General features: G+C 50.0%; 4 protein-coding genes across 4 annotated transcripts; 2 read left to right on the top strand and 2 right to left on the bottom strand.

The window, feature by feature from the left end:
• Positions 1–43: 43 nt before the first annotated feature.
• CGCA056_v004765 (Vacuolar protein sorting-associated protein 54) lies at positions 44–3,580 on the bottom strand (the record flags this gene model as incomplete). Its single annotated transcript, XM_037320020.1, has 4 exons — positions 44–311; positions 362–3,251; positions 3,304–3,429; positions 3,559–3,580. 4 exons carry the CDS (start codon positions 3,578–3,580, stop codon positions 44–46), a joined length of 3,306 nt encoding a protein of 1,101 aa, XP_037181469.1.
• Positions 3,581–4,140: 560 nt separating this feature from the next.
• mcm5 (DNA replication licensing factor mcm5) lies at positions 4,141–6,474 on the top strand (the record flags this gene model as incomplete). Its single annotated transcript, XM_037320019.1, has 4 exons — positions 4,141–4,277; positions 4,338–4,464; positions 4,518–5,926; positions 5,982–6,474. The coding sequence occupies 4 exons, from the start codon at positions 4,141–4,143 to the stop codon at positions 6,472–6,474; spliced, it is 2,166 nt and encodes a 721-aa protein (XP_037181468.1).
• A 2,320-nt stretch (positions 6,475–8,794) lies between these two features.
• ROX3 (Mediator of RNA polymerase II transcription subunit 19) lies at positions 8,795–10,028 on the top strand (the record flags this gene model as incomplete). Its single annotated transcript, XM_037320018.1, has 3 exons — positions 8,795–9,116; positions 9,247–9,902; positions 9,954–10,028. The coding sequence occupies 3 exons, from the start codon at positions 8,795–8,797 to the stop codon at positions 10,026–10,028; spliced, it is 1,053 nt and encodes a 350-aa protein (XP_037181471.1).
• An 837-nt stretch (positions 10,029–10,865) lies between these two features.
• Positions 10,866–13,551, bottom strand: CGCA056_v004762 (Reticulocyte-binding protein 2-like protein a; the record flags this gene model as incomplete). Its single annotated transcript, XM_037320017.1, has 2 exons — positions 10,866–12,920; positions 12,973–13,551. The coding sequence occupies 2 exons, from the start codon at positions 13,549–13,551 to the stop codon at positions 10,866–10,868; spliced, it is 2,634 nt and encodes an 877-aa protein (XP_037181470.1).
• Between the last annotated feature and the right edge of the window lie 6,875 nt (positions 13,552–20,426).

The raw sequence follows: 20,426 nt of genomic DNA, 5'->3' as shown, positions 1-20,426 counted from the left end.
ATCCTGCCCCCCTCCCCCCTGCCTCGTCATCCTACAGCTAACATCACGACGACGGTTTTGGCTCCTCCTCTGCCCCTGAAGGCGATTCCGTCTTCCCGTCCTCTGCGCTTTGCCGGCTGCCCGGCTCAGCTGTTGATGTGGTGGTTGACACCGTTGTTTCCGATCCGCCGTCTGCCTGCTTCTCCGAGGGAGGCGACGGGGTCGTCTTGATTTCTTTGGAGTTGATGATGCCCTTGAGGTAGTCGCCAGCGTCGCGGAAGCCATCAAGCTTGCCGAGCTTTGCGATGAAGAAGTCCACGTCTCGGAGCATGCTGCGCGCGTGTCAATAAGTGGAAACATTCGTTTAGCGACAGAAGCGTACCTATTACGACCAGTGTCCGTCTTAGGGTCTGATGTTTGCAAGACCCTTCCGAACTGGTCTTTGTAGCTTGCAAAGACGGGACCCATGATCATCTGCACCGAGTTCTCGGGCAGGTGCTTGTTCAACACTCTGTGCAGGGTCGTGGTCTCCTTGGCTAGCGTCTCCATGTAAGGGTGTGTCGATTGGCTTGTGTCGTTGTCCCAGTCGACGGCCTTCATGGCCTTGGAGTGCGCCGCCGCGCGACCGCTCATAATCTCCACGAGCTTGTCGTAGATGCTGTTCTGGTGCTCTTGGAACAGGCGGCGAACCTTGTCGAACTCGCCCATCAAGCTGGATACGCCTGCACCTGAGCCAGCATGCCTCCGGACGAATTCCCGGATATGGGGAATCAGCATGACGATGAATGATAGAGCTTGTGATGCCAAAGCCAAATGTTTGGTTGTGATGTTCTTCAACCCCGCAGATCGAGTAGCACCCGCGCCAAGAATTAGTTGTGTACAGCGAGAGTTGAACAGCTGTAAGTAAGTAATGAGAGAGGTTGCGATATCTGTGGCCATGGACGGGATGCTTCCAATGAGATGCAGGAAGTGCGAGATACCCTCGAGGCAGAGAATCGCAGCATTCGGTAGTAAGAACGCCTCCCCTTCAATCTCTGCCGTTCGCGCCTTTTCTTTGCTCGTACCGTTTGTCTCCAGTGCTGTATCAACTCCATTCGATGCTTCTTCGTCGGGCTGATCTTCCCATATCTTGGTGCCTTCGGTCCATGCCGCTGCATCCTTAGTGCTGCTCTCGAGGATTTGGTCAAGTAGTATTTTGGATTTTTCATCAAAGTCCTTCGCACTCCATTGATCCGACTCCATGCCCTGAGCAAGCTTCTGCTTCTCAGATTCTCCGTGTTGCTGAACGAATTCTTTGATGTGGCTATTGACAAGGGTCTTCAGTGATGTGCCGCTTCGTCCCGAAATCGCTTCACACTCATTGGAAAAGTAAAGGTTCAGCGTGAAGTATCGCAGAAACCAACCCAGTGTCAGGTGCGTGCTTTGTTCTGACCGGACCTTCAGAACTTTCAAGACCTTGTCCTGGGCCATGTCGACTGCTTGCCCAACCAAATTGGGGACGTCCATTGCTTTGTGTATTTCCTCTTGGACTTCAAAGCTGCCTGGAGCGACGTCCATCCTGGGGAACTCTCGGTCAAATGGCGTTGGGCTTGCAAGAGGCGACCGGATCGGCGGGGATTTGAGCCCTGCCGCAGTGGCCTCCTCAGTCAGACAGCTTGCGATGTCGAGCAGCACCTTGACTTGAGTGGTCAAGCGACGCAGGATTTCTGTGACGCCAATATACATAGTTTTAAGCAACTCCTCGGCATCTTTTGGATCTAGTGCTCGGAGATTTCTTGCCAATATGGACGACTTCTCCTGGTTCGTTCGCTGCCTACCGCCACTCATTGTAGACGCGGACATCATGGATTCGTTATCGTCGTCATTGGAGCTTGGCATGGGCCTGCGGATAATATTCCGCACCTCGCGCAAAACAGCTTCCCTGTAAGCGCTTATAGCAGTTGCAATGTGCTGGGCTCGGTGAAGGCCAAGAATATTTGGCATAACCGCCTTGCGCAGCTCTTGTGTTGAGCCAAGGTAGGCAGGAAATGAGGCCGCTTCTCGCAGAGCACCGCCCCTGGCCCGCACTGACGAGCTGCTCCATCGCAGTAGAACGTCCCGATAACTGACAGATTCGACGTGGTGGCGCAGATCAGCAAGCAGCAAGCTCTGGAACTTGGATTCGTAAGCTCGCCCAATGCGGAAGCGCAATTGATGCAAGTCTTCATTAACGCTTTGTAAAGCCGTTGCGCCCCTTAGATCTCTGAGCCGTGACGCAGGTAATATCGGCGCCTCGGCTTCTGCAGATTCATCGTGCTCGCCCGCGATGAGTAGCTCCAGAGTGTCAATGTTGCTCAGAGCTTTGTCGATTTCACCGGCATCGACTAACGCCTCGCATGCAGCAACTCCTTCCACGACATGTCGTAACTGCAGTACGGCATCGTTCAAGGCTTGAACGTTTTCTCGCCGGCGGCGCTTCTGGACTATGTTGAGGCCCTTCGTGGCGATTTCCTCGTCGAGGGCTTCAAGCTCCTTTCGAAGTGTTTTGATCCTGTCCACGGACTCTGCCGCCTCCGAGTGAAGTTCGCGCAACGAGCCCAGAGCAGTAAAGAAGGTGGTCGACGCCGTTGATATACTGTTGATCAGATGAACTTCGATGGTGTCCATGTACCAGGACAATTTCTCTTGGAGAATCGCGTTTGTTGCCAGCGCTTTTCTGGGTGCCACAACACTTCCATTGCTCCCAGCGTCGGTGTTTCCTGGTGCTGGAGGAACAACCTCCGAACGTTCGCTCACAACATCGAACGTCCTGGGATTCTCGAGATGAAAGTCGTCGTCAAAGTAGACATTGGGAATCGTTGACAATGGAGGCGGTCCTTGGCCACCTTTCCGACTTAGTCCCGAGCTGCTACGGCGTAACGGACCGGGACCTTCGAGAGAAGATATCGATGTAATGGAGGCGATGGAAGACTTTCGCCTGGCTGGTTGGCGACCGGCTGGCTTCAAGTGACTCTCATCCAGTTCTCCATAATCGTCATGTTTACTCGATCTTCGGCCTGCCGAGCCTGGACGTTCATCTTCTTGTTCTTTGACGCGGCGGAGCTGTTCGTAAAGTGCGCCAACTTGCGACAGGTATGGCTTGAATTCAGACGGGTCGACATGAGGGATGTTCGTAAGAGTTACAGGAGGGATGTCGCGAGAAGTGGGGGGTTTATGGGCACTCGAAGCGGGCGCAGAGGTGTGAGGTTGTAGACCTGTTCGAACGATGGGTGGTTGCAGGAGCGTCGAGATGGCTGGTTCGCTGTCAGCACAAGACAAAGCACTTCGATTGTAACAATTCTGTACCATTTTGCCCAGATTCCAACACCGCATTCGCCCAGCTACTGGACGACGTATCGAGAGATCCACCTATAGAATGTATCGAGCTCGCCGTCGAGCCGCGTCGGCCGGTGTGGTGCGGGTAGCCATGTCCTGGTCTGGTTGCTGTTAGCGCAAACGTGGCCGGGAATGAAGCAAGGAAAGTAGCTTACTTATGAAATGGGAATTCGGTTCGCGAAGCCGGCGGAGAGGATGGTTGGGATATTGTGTCCATCGACTTACGGGCAGCCGAAGAGGAATACATGATGCAAGGTAATGACCCCAGATGTGATGTGGGCTGGTGGGAGCTGCTTCTGGACCTCGACGGTTCGCTGAGTCGCAGGAGAGCCGATAACCGTATTAGCTGACAGCCACGTAGCCAGACTACCGGGGTATCATCGCTGGCAAGATCGCATCGGCTTCAAAATTTCGGGAAAACTGGCTCGCAACAGGAAACACAGGTCAAGCGCGACAAGCAAAGAACGAAAGATGCAGTTGGTCTTTGCGCAGCTCGAAGCTTAGCCACGTTCGCAGTTCATCGCCAAGGGGCTTGCGTCCCAGACGGAAGCCGTGATGCTCGCAGATCTCACGTGCAGATAAGATAAGCTGTCACAATTCCCCAGCCGCATGCGGGTACGTACTCGTCAGATTCGCGCTAGCAAAGTAACCACTTTACGCGAAAGCGCGTCGAAAGAAAGGGGCGCGTTCAGTTTCCCTGCGCAACCTGCCCCTCCTTAGCATCCACATTTTCAGTCCAAATCTGTGATCCTCAACACCGCTCCTCTAAGAACTGCTGCCCGCCAACCTTGGATCGCAATCGCAACGATGGACAGCCGATCGATCTACTCAACTCACGTCTTCGAGCCGAGTGATGGCCGAAGTGAGGACAACCGTACACAGATTCAGACTCAGCTGGAGAACTTCATTCTGCAATTCAGACATGACAACGACTACACCTACAGGTTGGTTGCGACACCTCCGACACTCGCCCAGTCGCGCGATTGCTGACCTCTCCTCAACAGAAACCAACTGAAGGAAAACGCCCTTCTGAAGAAGTACTACTGCGATGTCGACATTAACGACCTGATCAACTACAGCGAGGAGTTGGCGCATAGGCTTGTGACGGAACCGGCTGAGATTATCCCACTGGTAAGATTCAGTCTCGACATGCCCACCAATCTTATCTGACGTTCTGCGACCAGTTCGAAGCCGCTCTAAAGAAATGCACGCACCGAATCGTCTTCCCCCAACAAGCCAAGGTCGACCTTCCCGAACACCAGCTGCTTCTCCACTCCAACGCCGACGATGTCTCGATTCGCAACCTGGACTCGATGACGATATCGCGACTCGTTAGGGTGCCAGGCATCGTGATTGGTGCTTCTGTCATGTCATCAAAGGCGACAGAAATCGCGATCCAATGCCGCAACTGCGCCCATGCGTCAACAATCCCTGTGCTGGGCGGCTTCACGGGTGTCACACTCCCCAGGCAGTGCGGCAGGTCGAGAATTCCCAACGACCCTACCCCCAAATGTCCTCTCGACCCGTACTTTGTGCTTCACGAAAAGTCGCGATTTGTCGACCAACAGATTATCAAACTCCAGGAGGCCCCTGACCAGGTTCCTGTTGGTGAACTTCCTAGACACGTTCTCATCTCCGCAGACCGCTACTTGACCAACCGTGTGGTCCCCGGCTCAAGGTGTACAGTGATGGGAATCTTCTCCATCTATCAAAACAAAGCCACCAAGAACTCGGCTACCGGCGGTGCTGTCGCCATTCGCACTCCTTATCTGAGAGCCGTAGGCATCCAGACAGATATCGACCAGACGGCAAGAGGCCAGGCCCTCTTCTCTGACGAGGAAGAGCAAGAATTCTTAGAGATGAGCAGAAGGCCCGATCTTTACAACATCATGGCCGACTGCATAGCGCCATCTATTTACGGAAACCGCGACATCAAGAAGGCCATTCTTTGTCTGTTGCTTGGTGGGTCCAAGAAGATCTTGCCAGACGGCATGAAGCTTCGTGGAGACATCAACGTCCTACTCCTTGGTGATCCTGGTACGGCAAAGTCGCAACTGCTTAAGTTTGTGGAGAAGTGCGCACCGATTTCCATCTACACTTCCGGCAAGGGTTCTTCAGCTGCCGGTCTGACAGCATCCGTCCAGCGCGACGCATCTACCCGCGAATTCTATCTCGAGGGAGGTGCTATGGTTCTTGCTGATGGTGGTGTGGTTTGTATCGATGAGTTTGACAAGATGCGTGACGAGGATCGAGTGGCCATTCACGAAGCCATGGAACAACAAACGATCTCTATTGCGAAGGCCGGTATCACTACTATTCTCAACGCCAGAACATCAGTGTTGGCGGCAGCCAACCCCATCTTCGGTCGTTACGACGACATGAAGACTCCTGGTGAGAACATTGACTTTCAGACCACGATTTTGTCTCGTTTCGACATGATCTTCATCGTCAAGGATGAGCACACACGCGAGAAGGACGAGAGGATAGCGAAGCACGTTATGGGCATCCATATGGGTGGCCGTGGTGCGGAAGAGCAAGTTGAGTCGGAGATCCCAGTGGACAAGATGAAGAGATACATCAGCTACTGCAAATCGTAAGTTGTCCAGCAAACATAAACGGCCAAGATGGCATGCTAATGATATTATCAGGAGAATGGCTCCTCGCCTCAGCCCAGAGGCCGCTGAGAAGCTGTCGTCCCACTTCGTCTCCATCAGAAGGCAGGTCCACGCCGCGGAGATGGAGGCAAACACGAGATCTTCTATCCCGATTACTGTCCGTCAACTTGAGGCCATTGTCCGTATTACCGAGTCTTTGGCCAAGTTGACGCTGTCTCCTATTGCTACCGAGGAGCATGTGGACGAGGCAATCAGACTTTTCCTCTGCTCCACCATGGACGCTGTCAATCAGGGCAGCAACCAAGGAAGCAAGGAGCTCAACGATGAGGTCAACAGACTGGAGGCTGAGCTCAAGCGACGCCTGGCAGTTGGCTGGAGCACCAACTTGTCTACATTGAAGCGCGAGATGGTTGAGCAAAAGGGCTACACTGAGCAAGCACTCAACAGGACACTGATGATTATGCAAAGGAGGGATACGATTGCCTTCCGCCAAGGAGGCGCGCAAATCTACAGAAATTCGTTGTAATAATTGCTAGAGGATTTTTGTTTGTTGGGCGGTATTGATGAACATGGCAAGATGCCTCATGAAAGGAATGATAATCGAACCCATCCAAGCCTTTGTAGCTGTGTATGTTCTTTTCAAGAATAAATTCAAAAGTTTGATAAAGATAGAAAAGCTATTTTACAACATCTAAGCAAAGCATTCTGCTTTGTTGATCAAGTCTGCTTATGTCTGTCCAGGCCAATTAACTGCTTGATGTACAGCCCATCCAAATCTCAGAAGCCTCGTAGCCCAAGAATGAAAATAGCTACGGTTTGGATGAATCTGGCCAATATGAGACACGCGGTTATATGGTCTACTTGGGCCGCCACGAATTGCTGGAAACAACAGGTTTGTTGGAGTTCCAGATCTGGAGTTCGGAGTGGATCTGACTAGACGAGACAGATTAGCTGCATGATCCAGAAGATTCCGCATATTTCCATGACCACAGTCCAGAGCAATTCAGACACGCCAGTTCTCCGCAGGCTCAACCTGGTCAACGCGCATAGGCCGAAATGAGACGACACGACGCACTCGCGGCTGAGCAATCGGTTTACCAGATGTAAGATTGTCATCCTGTCTCTGTACAGCCAGTTCCCCATCCCGTCTCCCATGAAGCGTACCTTATTATTCAGCAAGCTCCTGCTGGGGAGATGAATCTGCGATTTGGGGCTCGAAATGGCATTGCGTCACGAATGGAGGCAACCCCGTCATCGCACGAGGAATGGGCAAAAAGATTTTGGCATACAACTCCAATGGGCGGAGCATGTCTCTTGCGTCAGGTGATCATCGCATCATGGAAGCCGCACGAGGGGCCCTCACAACAATTGTTTTAAGCAAGACTAATGTCAATCTCGACACATCCTTTGGAATCGTCAGCAGCGTGGAAGCGATGTAAAATCGAGGCAGGCTGGCGATGATTTGAATAGGTGGTCTGGAATTGTTGAAGAAGGAAAAGAGAGAAACAAGGCCTGCCGCTCTCGGCCGCGAAGTTTAAAAAAATTCAGGCTGGCCCGTACTGCGGGTGGGGCCCGTGTCTGTCACGTGCGTCACAGTGTCGAGGTGAGGGTGCAGGTGAGCGTGGTCGTGGTACGGATATGTGGGACGTGGTCGTGTCGCTGCCGGCTGCCTGATCCAGCCACACCTGTCCCTGGGGGGTCCCTCTTCCTCCCAACCATCAGCCAGGGCCGGTGATCGGGTGTCGGGTGTCGGAGCGGGCACGGTTAGCCATGGTTTCCTAGACGATTCGCTGCTGGGGACGTGCCTTCCTGTGTTGCGAGACATGTTACGGCGGAATGAAGCACCTAACCCAGATGCATTTAGAGTACCTCCAGCGCGTAGACGGCCCCTCAGGGCTCTACCTAGACTCTCCAGCTGCGCGGGCTTTGGGCCGCTTGCTGCTCCGGTCGGTCCCAAGAACGGCAGGCAGGAGGCAGGCAGGCAGGTTCCTGCTCTTTCCCTCGCCAGTCCCTTTCGACTTCCACCTCTCTCCAATCCCGCGGCAAAGCCTAGGCCCACTCCTCCCCTTCGCTCTCCCTCCGACAGCACACAACTGGAGGTAACCTCACACCTCACACAGCGCACACCCCCTTGCTAAACTTACCTCGTCCACTCGCTCCCGCCCGCCCTTCTTCCACCGCACCTCACCTTACCTCAGCCAGTGCCAGTGCCAGTGCCAGCCAGCGCAGCCCACGGCCCAGCCCAGGCGGCCACCCCCGTTAAGCGAGCAAATTGCCTCGCTCATGTGTCCGCCCCCTTCACTCTACCCAGCGCCGTTCAGACTTCATCTCCTTCAACTCCACCACGACCTACCGCCAAAACACCGCGAATCGACGACCGATCTTCGACAGCCGCCCATCGCCGTCGGATTTTCTTGTCGCTTTCACTACGCCAGTTGGATTTTGGCACAGGCAAAAATTTTTATCACCCAGGAAAGTCCGCCGCGATCCACGGTTAATTGGACTGCGGTGCATGACGCTGCATCGGGGGATCGAGAGCCGTCGGCGGTTTGGCGCGACTCGCCACAGCAACCCCCTCATCCTCTGATCGAGCCCAGGACGACCACAGTCATCGAGCGCATCGTGAATCCCGCTCGAAACCCTTCTTTACGACCTTTTCCGAATAGCAGCCGGGTTTTTCTTTCACCCCTTCCCACCCGGAACGCTTCCCGATAGCGGCTATCATCCCTCGTATTCCGACCTTCCCCATTTCTCCTCACCTGACAACGACGACGTCCACCACCACCACAACGGCAACGGCGACGGCACGATTCGATCGAGAACCCATCGCACCCGGCAACGTCACCATGTCGTTCCACCCTCGAACTCCTCAGAGTCCTTCTCAATTTTCTCCTGGCACCTCCGATCCCGCGTCGAGCATAAACAGCTCGGCCCCGTCATCGACCACGACACTGCCAACACCAGCCCACAGCGTCAACGGAAGCGCATCGCAGCCATCCGACATGTCTCAGGACATCATCATGGGCGATGACTCACCCCACAAGCGCAAGCGCCCGCTCGAAGATCTTGGCGATCGAGAGCAGAAGAAAGTCCACATCGAGGATAGCAAAACTGGTATCGAGGCACTCCACCTGGATGTCGGAGAGAAATACCTACTTTGCCAAACTCGTAAGGCTCCCTTCGCAGGCTCCTGTCACTTTTGCAGGCTGTCTTGTCAAATCCCCTTCCTAATGACGTATCGGGTGTTTTGATACTGTCATACATGCCGAACAAATTTGGTTAACACTGAGCTAAATAGCGCACCACGAGAGACTGCCGCGAATCACCGAAGATCTTTTTGAAATGTTCAACCTGACCGGCATCGCCGCAGAAGTAGCTCGCGAAAAGCCCAACGGTGAGAAGAATGCTCTACGGAAGACCTACAAGGGTCAGATCAAGAAGCTGGGAATCCTCGGACGCTTCGACTCTGTCGCTCAGGAATGGGATGCTCCCAGAGAAGACGGCGACAAGAAGAGAGAAACGTACCACGGCTTTAGGGAATTGTTGGAAATCCCGGATGCAGAGTTCTGGAACTCTCGGCAGGATCCGATCACCAACGGCCTGTCTGGCACCGTGAAATCGCTGCTGGGCAGAGCGACGACTATGGCCAAGGGCCCCATTCCGGTCAAGGACTGGGACAGTTCAGTGTTGGGAGATCTCGCCACAGGCAGCGTAGAGGCCCTGAGGCAAGGTCTCGCAGGCAAGGCAACGGCGCCCGGAACGCCCTCCGCGACCACGCCGAACCCGTTCGCGCGCAAGCAGCAGCAGACAGCTCCAGGTGCAGTACGGCCGCAACGGACCAAGAAGCGAGGCTATGGCGACAACAGCTTTGAGGGTTACGGAGAGGGCTTCCCCGACGACGGCTACTCTACGGGAGATGGCGACGACAGGGGAGGCCAGAAGCGTCGCAAGAAGGTGGGTGATGCCTCATCCGGGCCGCCTATATCTGTGTCTGACTCGTCACAGGATAGCGGTAACGGGCAGGCGTTCCCGAACACGATGCGTCCGCAAGGCTACGGTTCGAGCGCCGTGGGCGCATAGCAGCCGCCCCCCGCAAAGAACAAGGTTACGGCTCGACGCTCCGCAATCCCCTACGAGGGGAGGCGGTAGGCAGCATTTTCTTTCCCTGCCCTTCACTCGTCAGGGTGTTGGGTTTTGCTCAGAATGTCTCACGGGAACACCGGTGATACGGATAACGACCGTTTGGATCGGAGGATCTATGAGCAACGATTATCGTGGGGTGAAAGGAAGGCACACTTTTGCGGTCCAGTTTACTGCCGCTCACAGATCAAGGGCGGGTATTCTGCACACTTTTGATGAATTTTCCACTTCCAGCAGGGCGTTCGGGGGACAGTCGATTTCTTCTATTTCTGAGACTACTCAAAGTCGTTTTTTTTTTCCCACGCATTCAGTCAAAAGGTTGACAACGAAACATGACCGACTGAAGAGGGATGGATTCGGGGAAGGAAGGGGAAGGGGATAAGAAAATACCACACATTGGTCATGGGGCATCATTTCAAAGGTTGCAACGAAGGGGAGGAACGGGACGGGGCTTTTCGACCACCACGACCTCCACATCATACCGGACACACAAAAAAAAGCCAGGCTGGGTCGTTGTAGCACTACTATCACACACAAACAAACATCAAGTAATTCAATAGACGGCACCAGACGCCGACATATCAGTCAAAAGTGGACTGTCCCCGGCGTAGAGTGTATTGATATTTCAAGAGGGGTTCTTCTCATTGTTGACATATACTACGTCCGCCTTTGCAATGTTCTGTTGTGATTACTGCAGTAGAGACTTGACACCCCTCCCTTCTTCTGGCCAGACGAGGTGCAGGCTAACACCGTCCGCAACCATCTCATGTCTACCTCCTAGGACATCTCCAAGATGGCCCTCGCCGTCATGTCTTCCTGCACCCACCCCAGGATGCGCTCGCCCATGTCCCCGATGAGCCTATCATAGTGCGGGCCCGGGACGAAGAGACCGCAGTGGGCGCCGACCTCGTCCATGCCCTCCATGTAGACGGGCACCCACGTTTCGTCGCGACGACCGTTGGTCTTGCTGGGCAGCATGCAGAACTTGCGCTGCTTCTTGGGTTGTTGAGGGGTGGCTCCGGCTGGCGCTGGTCCGCGGGAGGAGGTCCCTGATTCCCTGGATTGTGTCGGGGCGAGCGATGCTGATGATGATGCCGGGGCTGTCTGCGCCGTACTCGAAGACGAGGGCATCCGAGGGGGCAGAGCCGGCGGGGGTGCTCTCGGTTGCGGCGGAGGTGCTAACGGTGTTTGTGGTCCGTCTTGTGATATCGGCCTTGGGTCGACCTGCGTAAGGGACCCGGTGGGCGAATCCGGCTCGGACTCCGAGTCAGACATGTCAACCGCCTTCTGTTGTTGTTCCGCGGCTTCAGGCTTCACCACCGGTTGCTGTCTCCTCGCGGCGTCGGTCTCTCTCTGCGTCGCCTCCACCTGTCTCTGCGCGGCCTCTAGCTCCCGCTGTGCCGCCTCTGCCCGTCGCTGTGCTGCCTCCACGGCCCTCAGCGCGTCCTCACGGGACTTGGCCTGGCCGAGCTCCTCCTGCTGCCGCCTCTTCTGCTCCTCTTTCTCAACCCGCTGGGCCTCTTTCTGGGCTTCCTTTTCCGCCTTCTTACGGCGCTTCTCGACGAGCTTCTGGCGCTCCTTGATGGCCTTCTCGCGGCTCTTGACTGCTTGGTCATAGGCCTTCTGCGCGCGCTTGCCCTCCTTTTCGGCTTGCTTGCGGGCGTCCTTATCCGTGTACTTGTCGAGGTCTGGTGGTGTTGGCTGTGGAGGGAGGTCGGGGATGGGAGGAAGGTCAAAGTCTGCTGGCGTCTCAGGCTGGACAGGTTCCGCCGGTGTCGCCTCGCCGGAAATCGGCTCGTTCTCTTCTACTTTGGAAGGCTCCCCGGTTTCCTCTCGATCCGCCGCCTCCTTTTGCTTGCCCTTGGGTTCCTGCCCCTCGGGAACCTCCTTTTCTTTGCCTTTTGATTCGGGTTTCTTTTCCGCCGTGCTATCATCCGTCTTGTTCTCGGACTGTTTCTGCTGCTCCTCGTGAAGAGTTGATAGTTTCCTGTCCACGGCTTCAATAGAGCTGATAATCTCAAAATGCTCGCCATCAGAGCTATCGACAGAAATCCTGGGTGTCGATGACCCGTGTGGTGAGAGCTGGGAATTGACGTCAAGGGTGCTCATCTGTCCCGCAACGTCATGATCCGGAGATCTCGGCGAGTCTGGCGTCTTTGGCGACTTGGGCTTCTTGGGTCTACCCGAGCTAAGGGTATAGTAGTTTATGAACCGCACCCTGGCTGACGGCGGCAGCTGGTTTGCGTTCGCGCCCTGGCCGCTGTTCTGTTTGAGATGTTGCAGCGGATCGATATCCTCCAAAGCGCGGAGCCTATTGTATCGCTGGTTCAAGCCCTTGTAGTCTGCAAGACAACCACCGTACTCGAGATGGGACATGAGGTGGTTCTTGATGGGATCCCACACGCCCTCGGCTCTGTGCTTTTTGGCGAAGTGGCCTATCCGCCTCATAAATGGGCGGTCTTTGAACTTGGCGTCGTTCCAGAAGGGAGGGTTGAACCACGGGTCAGAGCTTTGCGGCGGACCACTGGAAGAAGCGATAGACGGCGCGTTGCTTCCTTGAGGAGATAGCTGCGCGTCGAGGGAAGGGGTTGATTCCAAACTCGGCATAGACGGATTGGGACTATTCATGGCTGAAGTACCTGGACTGAGGTAGGCACTGGACGCATCTAGCTGGTTACCGACCTCTTCCGGCGGCGGTGAGGCTGGCCTGAACAAGCTGGCAATGCCAGCAACAACGATACCTGGATGAAGTCCAAGGAAAGGCGAATCGAGTGAGATGGTGCCGAGTATACGGTGTTTGAAAGGCTGGCGCCTGTACGGATGCCGATTTGGCTGCGAACCTCGTGAGCAAACGTGAAAACGCCGTGCGTATTTCATAACTTACCATGAGAGCGACCTCGCCGGCAAGGATGCCGCCCATGGAGTGGCCGACAAGGATGACATCAGTTTTGTCCGACTCATGCGGCTCGAGCCACTGGCTGAAGTTGTCACGAGCAACATCGATGGCCTTGTAAGTTTTGTACCGGGGATAGATCTTTGAGTGAATGACATGGCTCTCGACGAGGGTGTCCTTTAGAAAATTGTGAACGTGGGCCGGAAAGGACCTGAAAGACGACTCGTTGCCGTAAAAGCCATGAATGTAGACGATGAGCAAGGTCCGGCGGGCATCGCCGTCACGGTCCTCGAGGGATGGGGCAAGGGACTGGGCCGATGACGATCTAGGATCGGCCAGGCGCCGTTTCGAATCGAGGAAGCCGCCGGCGGAGGATGAGGTGTGGGAAGTCTTCTCCGGTGTGGCGCCTGAGGCTCTGTGGCTTGATGTCGGGACAGGTGGGTGATGGGATGACGAGGCGGGCCCGTCAAAGGAGCCGGCGAAGGAGCCGGAGCCCGGGGCGGAGATGGAGTAGGGCGGCGGTGGTGCCGATGAAGACGAGGGGCCGTCGTCGTAATGATATTGGTCCATGACGTCAGGCTTCATGTCACTCAAGCGATGGATGAAATGAGAGAGGGGTAAATCTGTCAGGAGGGATGGTTAAGAAGGCGAAGGGCGAAGGGCCCGCGGGGGGAGGATTTGGTAGATTGGGGTGTGGTGAGGGGAAATCTAGGGTCGTGAAGAATGAGCAATTAAGGCAAGTTGGGGTCCAGATACGTTGGCCACCAGGACAGGTATCAAGCTGTATAGTATACCTTGGTAGGTCGAGTAGGCAAGCAGGGCCAGGCGGTTGTTTAAAGCTTCAGGTACGAGCGACAATCAGTTGTTCTTGACCTTGAGCCGTTCTTTCCTTGGCTTGGCTGGTCGGACCAGAACCTAACGTGCGTGACAAGGGGATGTTGCCGTGTTGGGTACGTAGTCGGCAACAAGGCGCCGTGGTGGTGGTCCGCAGCTCCAGGTCAGGTCACTGCCGTACTCTCAGTTCACCTGCCTTACCAAGGCACACTCACAATAACTAGCTACCTAAGGTACCTACCTGCATTTCTCGTTTCCTGATAGGATATACGCGGAAAAGCGACGGCGAAACGCGGGTTTACGTTACTGCTTGAGTTGCTAAGCAGCTACCGTAGGTAGCTCTGCCTGCTTGCTGCGTGCTGCGCCCGGTTTTTCCAGCAGGACAGGGCACTTGGGGTGCACTTGGGGTTGCTCCCCACTGAGCTCACTGCCCGCTCAGGGCCAGTGCGGCGCCTTACTACCTACGCTGAAGGGTGATTCGTCAGTTTCCCCAACGGGAATGCCGTAGAGCTTCACTGATTGGTGGGGACGAGGCAGGTGAGAGCAGATGGTTGGTTGGGGTTATGGGAGGACCAGACGGGAATGACGACATGCTCAGGCGCGAAACACCTGTAGCGGCAGACGGCCCGGTCGATTTGTCTTTCAATGCCATGAACGATGCGCGTCGAAGCTGTCCTCTGCGCCATGGCACTGTCGACGGTCATTAGGTGCATTGAACTCATCCCGAAGTATCGGCTCGCGGTGATGGTGTTCAGCGACACATGGCAGATGGCGCTGACAGTGTGAGTGGCATCGCAGCAGGCATAGAGCCTGTCACTGCCGTGAAGAAATGGCAGGGCTTGCCTGGTCTGACCTTCTGGTCCAATCACGACAGTCGGGCTGTGTCGTTGATAATCTCTCTATAGACGAGTTGAGTTTGTACAACATTCATAGACTCACGAGTAATAAGCCACGAACCTCAGCCTCGACAATGGCGATGAGTAAGTGCCGTGGCATATGGCTGGGTGCATTGTTCCCCGTACTTGGCAAAGTTCCGTCTCCGGAGTCTGGACGGTTGTTTGGTTTACAATGTTTTTGACTCTGGCCTTCGCTTGGTTCCAGCGTGACAAGAATCGGGGTAAAAGGGCACAGCCATGCCAAACGAGATTGCAGTAGGTAGTATGAGAGCTTGCCCGTGGCAGTGCCCAAGAACCCACGTGTTTTGAGTCATTAAAACAAAGCCCAGAGAGTTTGAATCCTTCTGTTTGAATGGCTGCCGGATGGTGCGACGTTGCTCGAACTTAAACGGTGCCTTTCTCGCCTCTGTCTTGTTGAAACAAAACGATGAACGATAGTAAGCTTGTAATATAGCCTCATCTTGTTAGTGATATCGCCAACTCTTGGCCGTAACTTCGATTCAACATGCCGACCCTCTAAAAATGGTTACTGTTAAATTGATGGGGTCGTTTTATTAATTTGCCTGCGCTAGCCTAATTTGGCTACCGCGCTACTGCCGCTACGATTAATCCACCCCTCTAAGTACTACCCTCTCGCGATATAACTTACTAACGTTAACGCTATTAACTTAGCTAAAAAAACTACTCCTATTTATATATATAATTAAAATTACTAGGTTAAAGATTCTATTTTCTAAGTATATTAAATTCTTAATTTTCTTATATACTGTATATTTTTATAAAATTAAAAGTATATTTAATATTTAGATTTAAACCTCTATTTTTTAAAAAGTACTAATTATATATCTATATTATTTTTTATATTAAGGGTTTTATTACATACAAAAAGAGAACTTCTAATAATAATAATTAATATAATATTATATATAATTAAAAGAGTAAATATGTTTTAATTATATTAAAATAAAAAGGTTATATGAAGTAATATAACTATTAGTTTAAAAATAAAATTTAATATATTATTATTATAGAGATTTAGATATAAGAAGTTTTTAATAGCTTTAAATATTATAACTATTTTATTATTTTTTAATATTAGTTTAATATAGTTTTAATTTTTAAAAACTTATTATTAATAAAATTAAATAAGCTATAAAAACCTCTAGTAATTTAAAAAAAAAGCTTTTTTAAATATATTAAGAAGCTTTTCATAATAAATAACTTAATATTATATATAATTATAAACTGTCACAGGCTAGAGCCCGGATTGATATCTCCAGCTTTGCCGGAGCAGTTACCGAGATCCAGCTCCGTTGGACCCACTACTCTGCCGCGGTACACCGCCTAACCCGGTCTGCTTCACCGCTGTTAGGTGCCTACTCTTGTAAAGTCCTTTCTTCCTTCTTCAGCTTAGAATAGTTAATCGACGGCACCTCTACGTTAAACAAGCCTAAGGGCCAGCCCCTTACATATTCTAAGCTTAACAACAAAAGACGCTATATGAAACCTCACAAGAGCGATATGATGATTCGCTAGAGGGTAGCGTAACGAGAAGACGCTATATGAAACCTCATAAGTGCGACATAATAGATTCGCCAGAGGGTAGCGCAAACGACGCGATAAATGCAGAGATTAACCGCAGGGTTAATAAAGCGGTTAACATAAGCATACATCCTCTTCAGGACCAGATAATACAGCTCTTGACAGCTCTGAACAGGCTTATGTTAATAGATAGAGCAACCCTTATGCTGCTTATAAGCAGCATATGAACCCTGTTTACTACTGATATAACTATATAAGTAATAAGCGATAGTTAAATAATAGCAGCTGAAGGGCGAAGGAAGCCCCTGCTAGATCCCCTGAAGTTTATAGGAAGGCGTAAGGAATATATAGTATAGTCCCAGTAGATACAGAATAAGATGTAGCTGGATAGGAGATTTATTAGTAGTAATAAGGATGTTTAATACTATATTAACTCCTGCCTTAATTATAGGCCTTAGTAAGTTATAGCCACCTTTTATATAGCAGGAGGTCCAGGGGGCCTATATAACCCTCAGGAGTTCTTAAGCTACTTAGACCAAATATATAAGGACTTAAACGCATATAACTAAGCTGCCTCAACCCTATAAACCCTTCGCCAGCGAGAGGACTAAGCTTTAGCTTCCTTCCTACCCCAGTTTAAACAGATGTTAGCAGAAGCTAGAGGGGCTGACTAGCCCAGTTAAGCAAAGATAACCCTCCTTAAGGGAGCCTTAAGCGTAAGGCTTAAGAGGGCCTTAGTCACTATTAAACTTCCCCTTAATAACTACCACTAATAGCTCTTATAGGTCTAAGGTGTTGCTTCTAGGCTAGAACGCCTACCTCAACAGGCGTCTAAATACGCCCTATCTCACCTAAGAGCACTACAGGCTAGCTAATAAGATGCAGAAGGAGATATAGTGATATCTAATATTAGCTGCACTAAGGGTAAGAAGAAGGTAAGGTCATATCGCTAATATAGCAGCTCCTCTTCATCTGAAGACCTGCTACAACCTATAAGGGATAACTGCAAATACTTCAACTATAACCAGATCAGCTATATTGCTATATAGTACCCTAAGCAGAAGCATCTTAGCCTTAAGAAGGTTAAGAAGGTTAAGAAGGCTCTTAAGCCTAAAGAAAGCAGTAATAATAGTGCTATAGAGGAGCTAGGAAGCTCTGAAGCTGAAGAGAGCTTAGGAAAAGAGTAACTCTAACGTAAAGTTAGGCGTTAGAGGTAAAGCTTAGTGATATCACAGAATAAAAGCAGTTTAAGTATTATATAAGCAGTAAGTCAGTAGTAATTACTACCTATATATATAAGGGTACTTAAGCAGACGCCTTAATAGATATTAAGTATAACCTATACACCTTTATCAACTATAACCTTACCTATAAGCTCCACCTACTAATAATAGACTGCTCTAAGTAGGTATTAGGCAGCTTCAGCAATATTATAAGCGTTATGAAAGTAATAGGCGTAGTTATTTTTAACCTTAAGCTATATAGTTATAATAAGAAGATCTTTATATATACTATATATAGCTTTAGCGACAACCTATTCTTAGGGAAAGCCTAAATAGAGAGGAACTATATATTATATAATACTGCTGCCTAGCGTATACAGCATAGGAGGGGTGGTGTAGACTTACGTCTGAAAAGCGAGGAAGAGCCAGAGCAAATACGCTGGATCAGGGCTGCCTGCCTCCTCCCAGGAGCCCCTTTTGTAACGCTCTATAAGAGGGCACAATAACAAACTAAAGGAACTGCAGGATATAAAGTTCAAGCGATCAGCTTAGCAGATATATAGAAGGCTCTTATGAGGAAGACTGAGAAGGCAGACCTAAAGGCCCTCCTTCCACTAGCTGTACTAGCTGAGTTCTGAGAGCTATTCCAACCTGATGAAGCTGCTAACCTTCCTCTGTATCGCCTTAAAGTTAACCATATAATCCCTATTAAATAGGAGAGCAATAGTAATAAGGCTGTACTACTATAGGGGCTGCTCTATAGCATATCATAAAAAGAGCTTCTCATCCTCTATAAGACCTTATAAAACCTACTAAATAAGGGCTTTATCCACACTAATAGCTTAGAAGCATCAGCCTTAATACTATTTATATATAAACTAGGTGGAGGGATATATTTTTATATTAACTACCACACCTTTAACAAACTTATAAGGCGTGACTAATACCCTCTTCCTTTAATTTAAGAGACGCTACAAACTATTAGTGCTACTAAGTGGTTTATTAAGCTAGATATAGTAGCAGCGTTTTATAAGATCTAAATTGCAGAGGGAGAGGAGTATAAAACAGCCTTCTAAATAAGATATAGGCTATTTAAGTAGCTTGTCGTTCCCTTTAGGCTCACAGGAGCCCCTGCTATATTTCAACAATATATCAATAGCATACTTCAGGAGTACCTAGATAACTTTGTAATAATATATATAGATAACATCCTGATCTACTTAAATAGCTTAAGGTAAGACCATAAAGTAAAGGTTAAGCTAGTACTATATAAGCTTACTGCTATAAGGTTATATCTAGACCCCTATAAGTGTGCGTTCTCTATTAAGACAGTTAAATACCTAGGGTTTATTATCACTGCAGGTATAAGTATCTCTTATAACCTTGAGAAACTGAAAGCAATTAAGGAATAGGCTGCGCTAAGGATGGTTAAAGGAGTCTGAAGCTTCTTAGGATTTATAAACTACTACTAAATCTTTATCCTAATATACTTAGAGATCGCTAGACCCCTAATAGCTCTTATAAAGAAGGGTATCCTCTTCTACTGGGGTAAGGAATAAGAAGTAGCGTTCTAGGAGCTTAAGAGGATCTTTATAGCTAAGCCTGTTCTATACTAACTTAACCCTAAGCATATAACCTATGTTAAGGCTGAATGCTTAAGCTTCACCCTTAGAGGAGTACTATTATAAGAAGATAAGCATAGAAGACATCATATAATAGCATACTATTTATAGCAGCTAAATACCACCCAGTTTAACTACCCTATCTATAATAAAGAGATGCTAGCTATTATCAGCTGCCTATAAGCATGGAGAGTGGAGCTGCAAAGCGTTGATAAGTTTAAGATTCTCTCTGATTATAAGAACCTGAAGTATTTTATAATAAAGCAGAAGCTTATAGAATAATAAAGCTAATAGGTAGAGGACCTATCTTAGTATAACTTTGAGATATAGTACTACTTAGGCAGTAAGGCAGTAGTGCTAGATGCACTCTCTAGGTGCGAACAAGATATGCCTATATCCCTCGAAGATGAGCGTAAGCAAGGTTGAATCCTACAGCTCCTTCTAGAAGCAGCCCTACCCTCAGCATGTATACAACATATAGAGGCAGCATTATTAATACTTATGTTCACTAACGATAAGGAACTATAGCAACTCTAGGACTAAACCTAAGGATAAGATGAAGTCTACCAGCAGGCCTATACTGCTATAAAATAATAAGTAAGAAGCTTCCCCCCTAGCCTTAAGCTAAAGGTCCAGATTGCTAAGTGTGAGATTAATAATAGTAACTAACTGCTGTTCAGAGACTAGATCTAGGTACTAAGTAGCAAATACCCTAATAGCAAGGCGAATATGCTATATACTTATATCATTTAAAGCACCTATAATTTAATACTTAGTAGCTATCTAGGAAGAGATAACACCTTTATGCTGGTTAGTAGATAGTTCTACTAGCCTAATCAGTCGCACCTAATATAGCGTTTCTGTTATAACTATAATAGCTATAGGCGAAGTTATATCTAGAGAGAACACTATAAGGGACTCCTAAAACCACTTCTAATACTGCAGCATATATAAAGCGACCTTGCTATAGATTTTATTACTAACTTTCCCCTTATAGATAAAAGCGAGAGGTATCTCTAGGTGAGTATTAACTAGCTAGGTAAAGGCGTAACCCTTAAAGCTATAAAAAGCATAGAAGCTGAAACCTATGCTGAACGATTCCTAAGCTGCTACTTCTGCTTTCACAGCATCCTAATATTAATTATAAGTAATAGGGGAAGTAACTAGATAAGCTGCTTTTAGCGACAGTTCTATAAGCTGTTAGGAATAAAGCAGCAGCTTAGCACTACCTACCACCTACAGACTAATAGAGGCCTAGAGAGGATAAACTAAGAGATCTAAGCCTACCTATATAACTATATCACCTACTTACAGAAGGACTAGGCATA

The sequence above is a fragment of the Colletotrichum aenigma genome (genome assembly GCF_013390185.1).
Source record: "Colletotrichum aenigma strain Cg56 chromosome Unknown KSG_Cg56_contig03, whole genome shotgun sequence".
Taxonomy (NCBI): Eukaryota; Fungi; Ascomycota; class Sordariomycetes; order Glomerellales; family Glomerellaceae; genus Colletotrichum; species Colletotrichum aenigma.
Note: the sequence above shows the minus strand (reverse complement) of the source record. Positions and strands in the feature narration are given on the sequence as shown.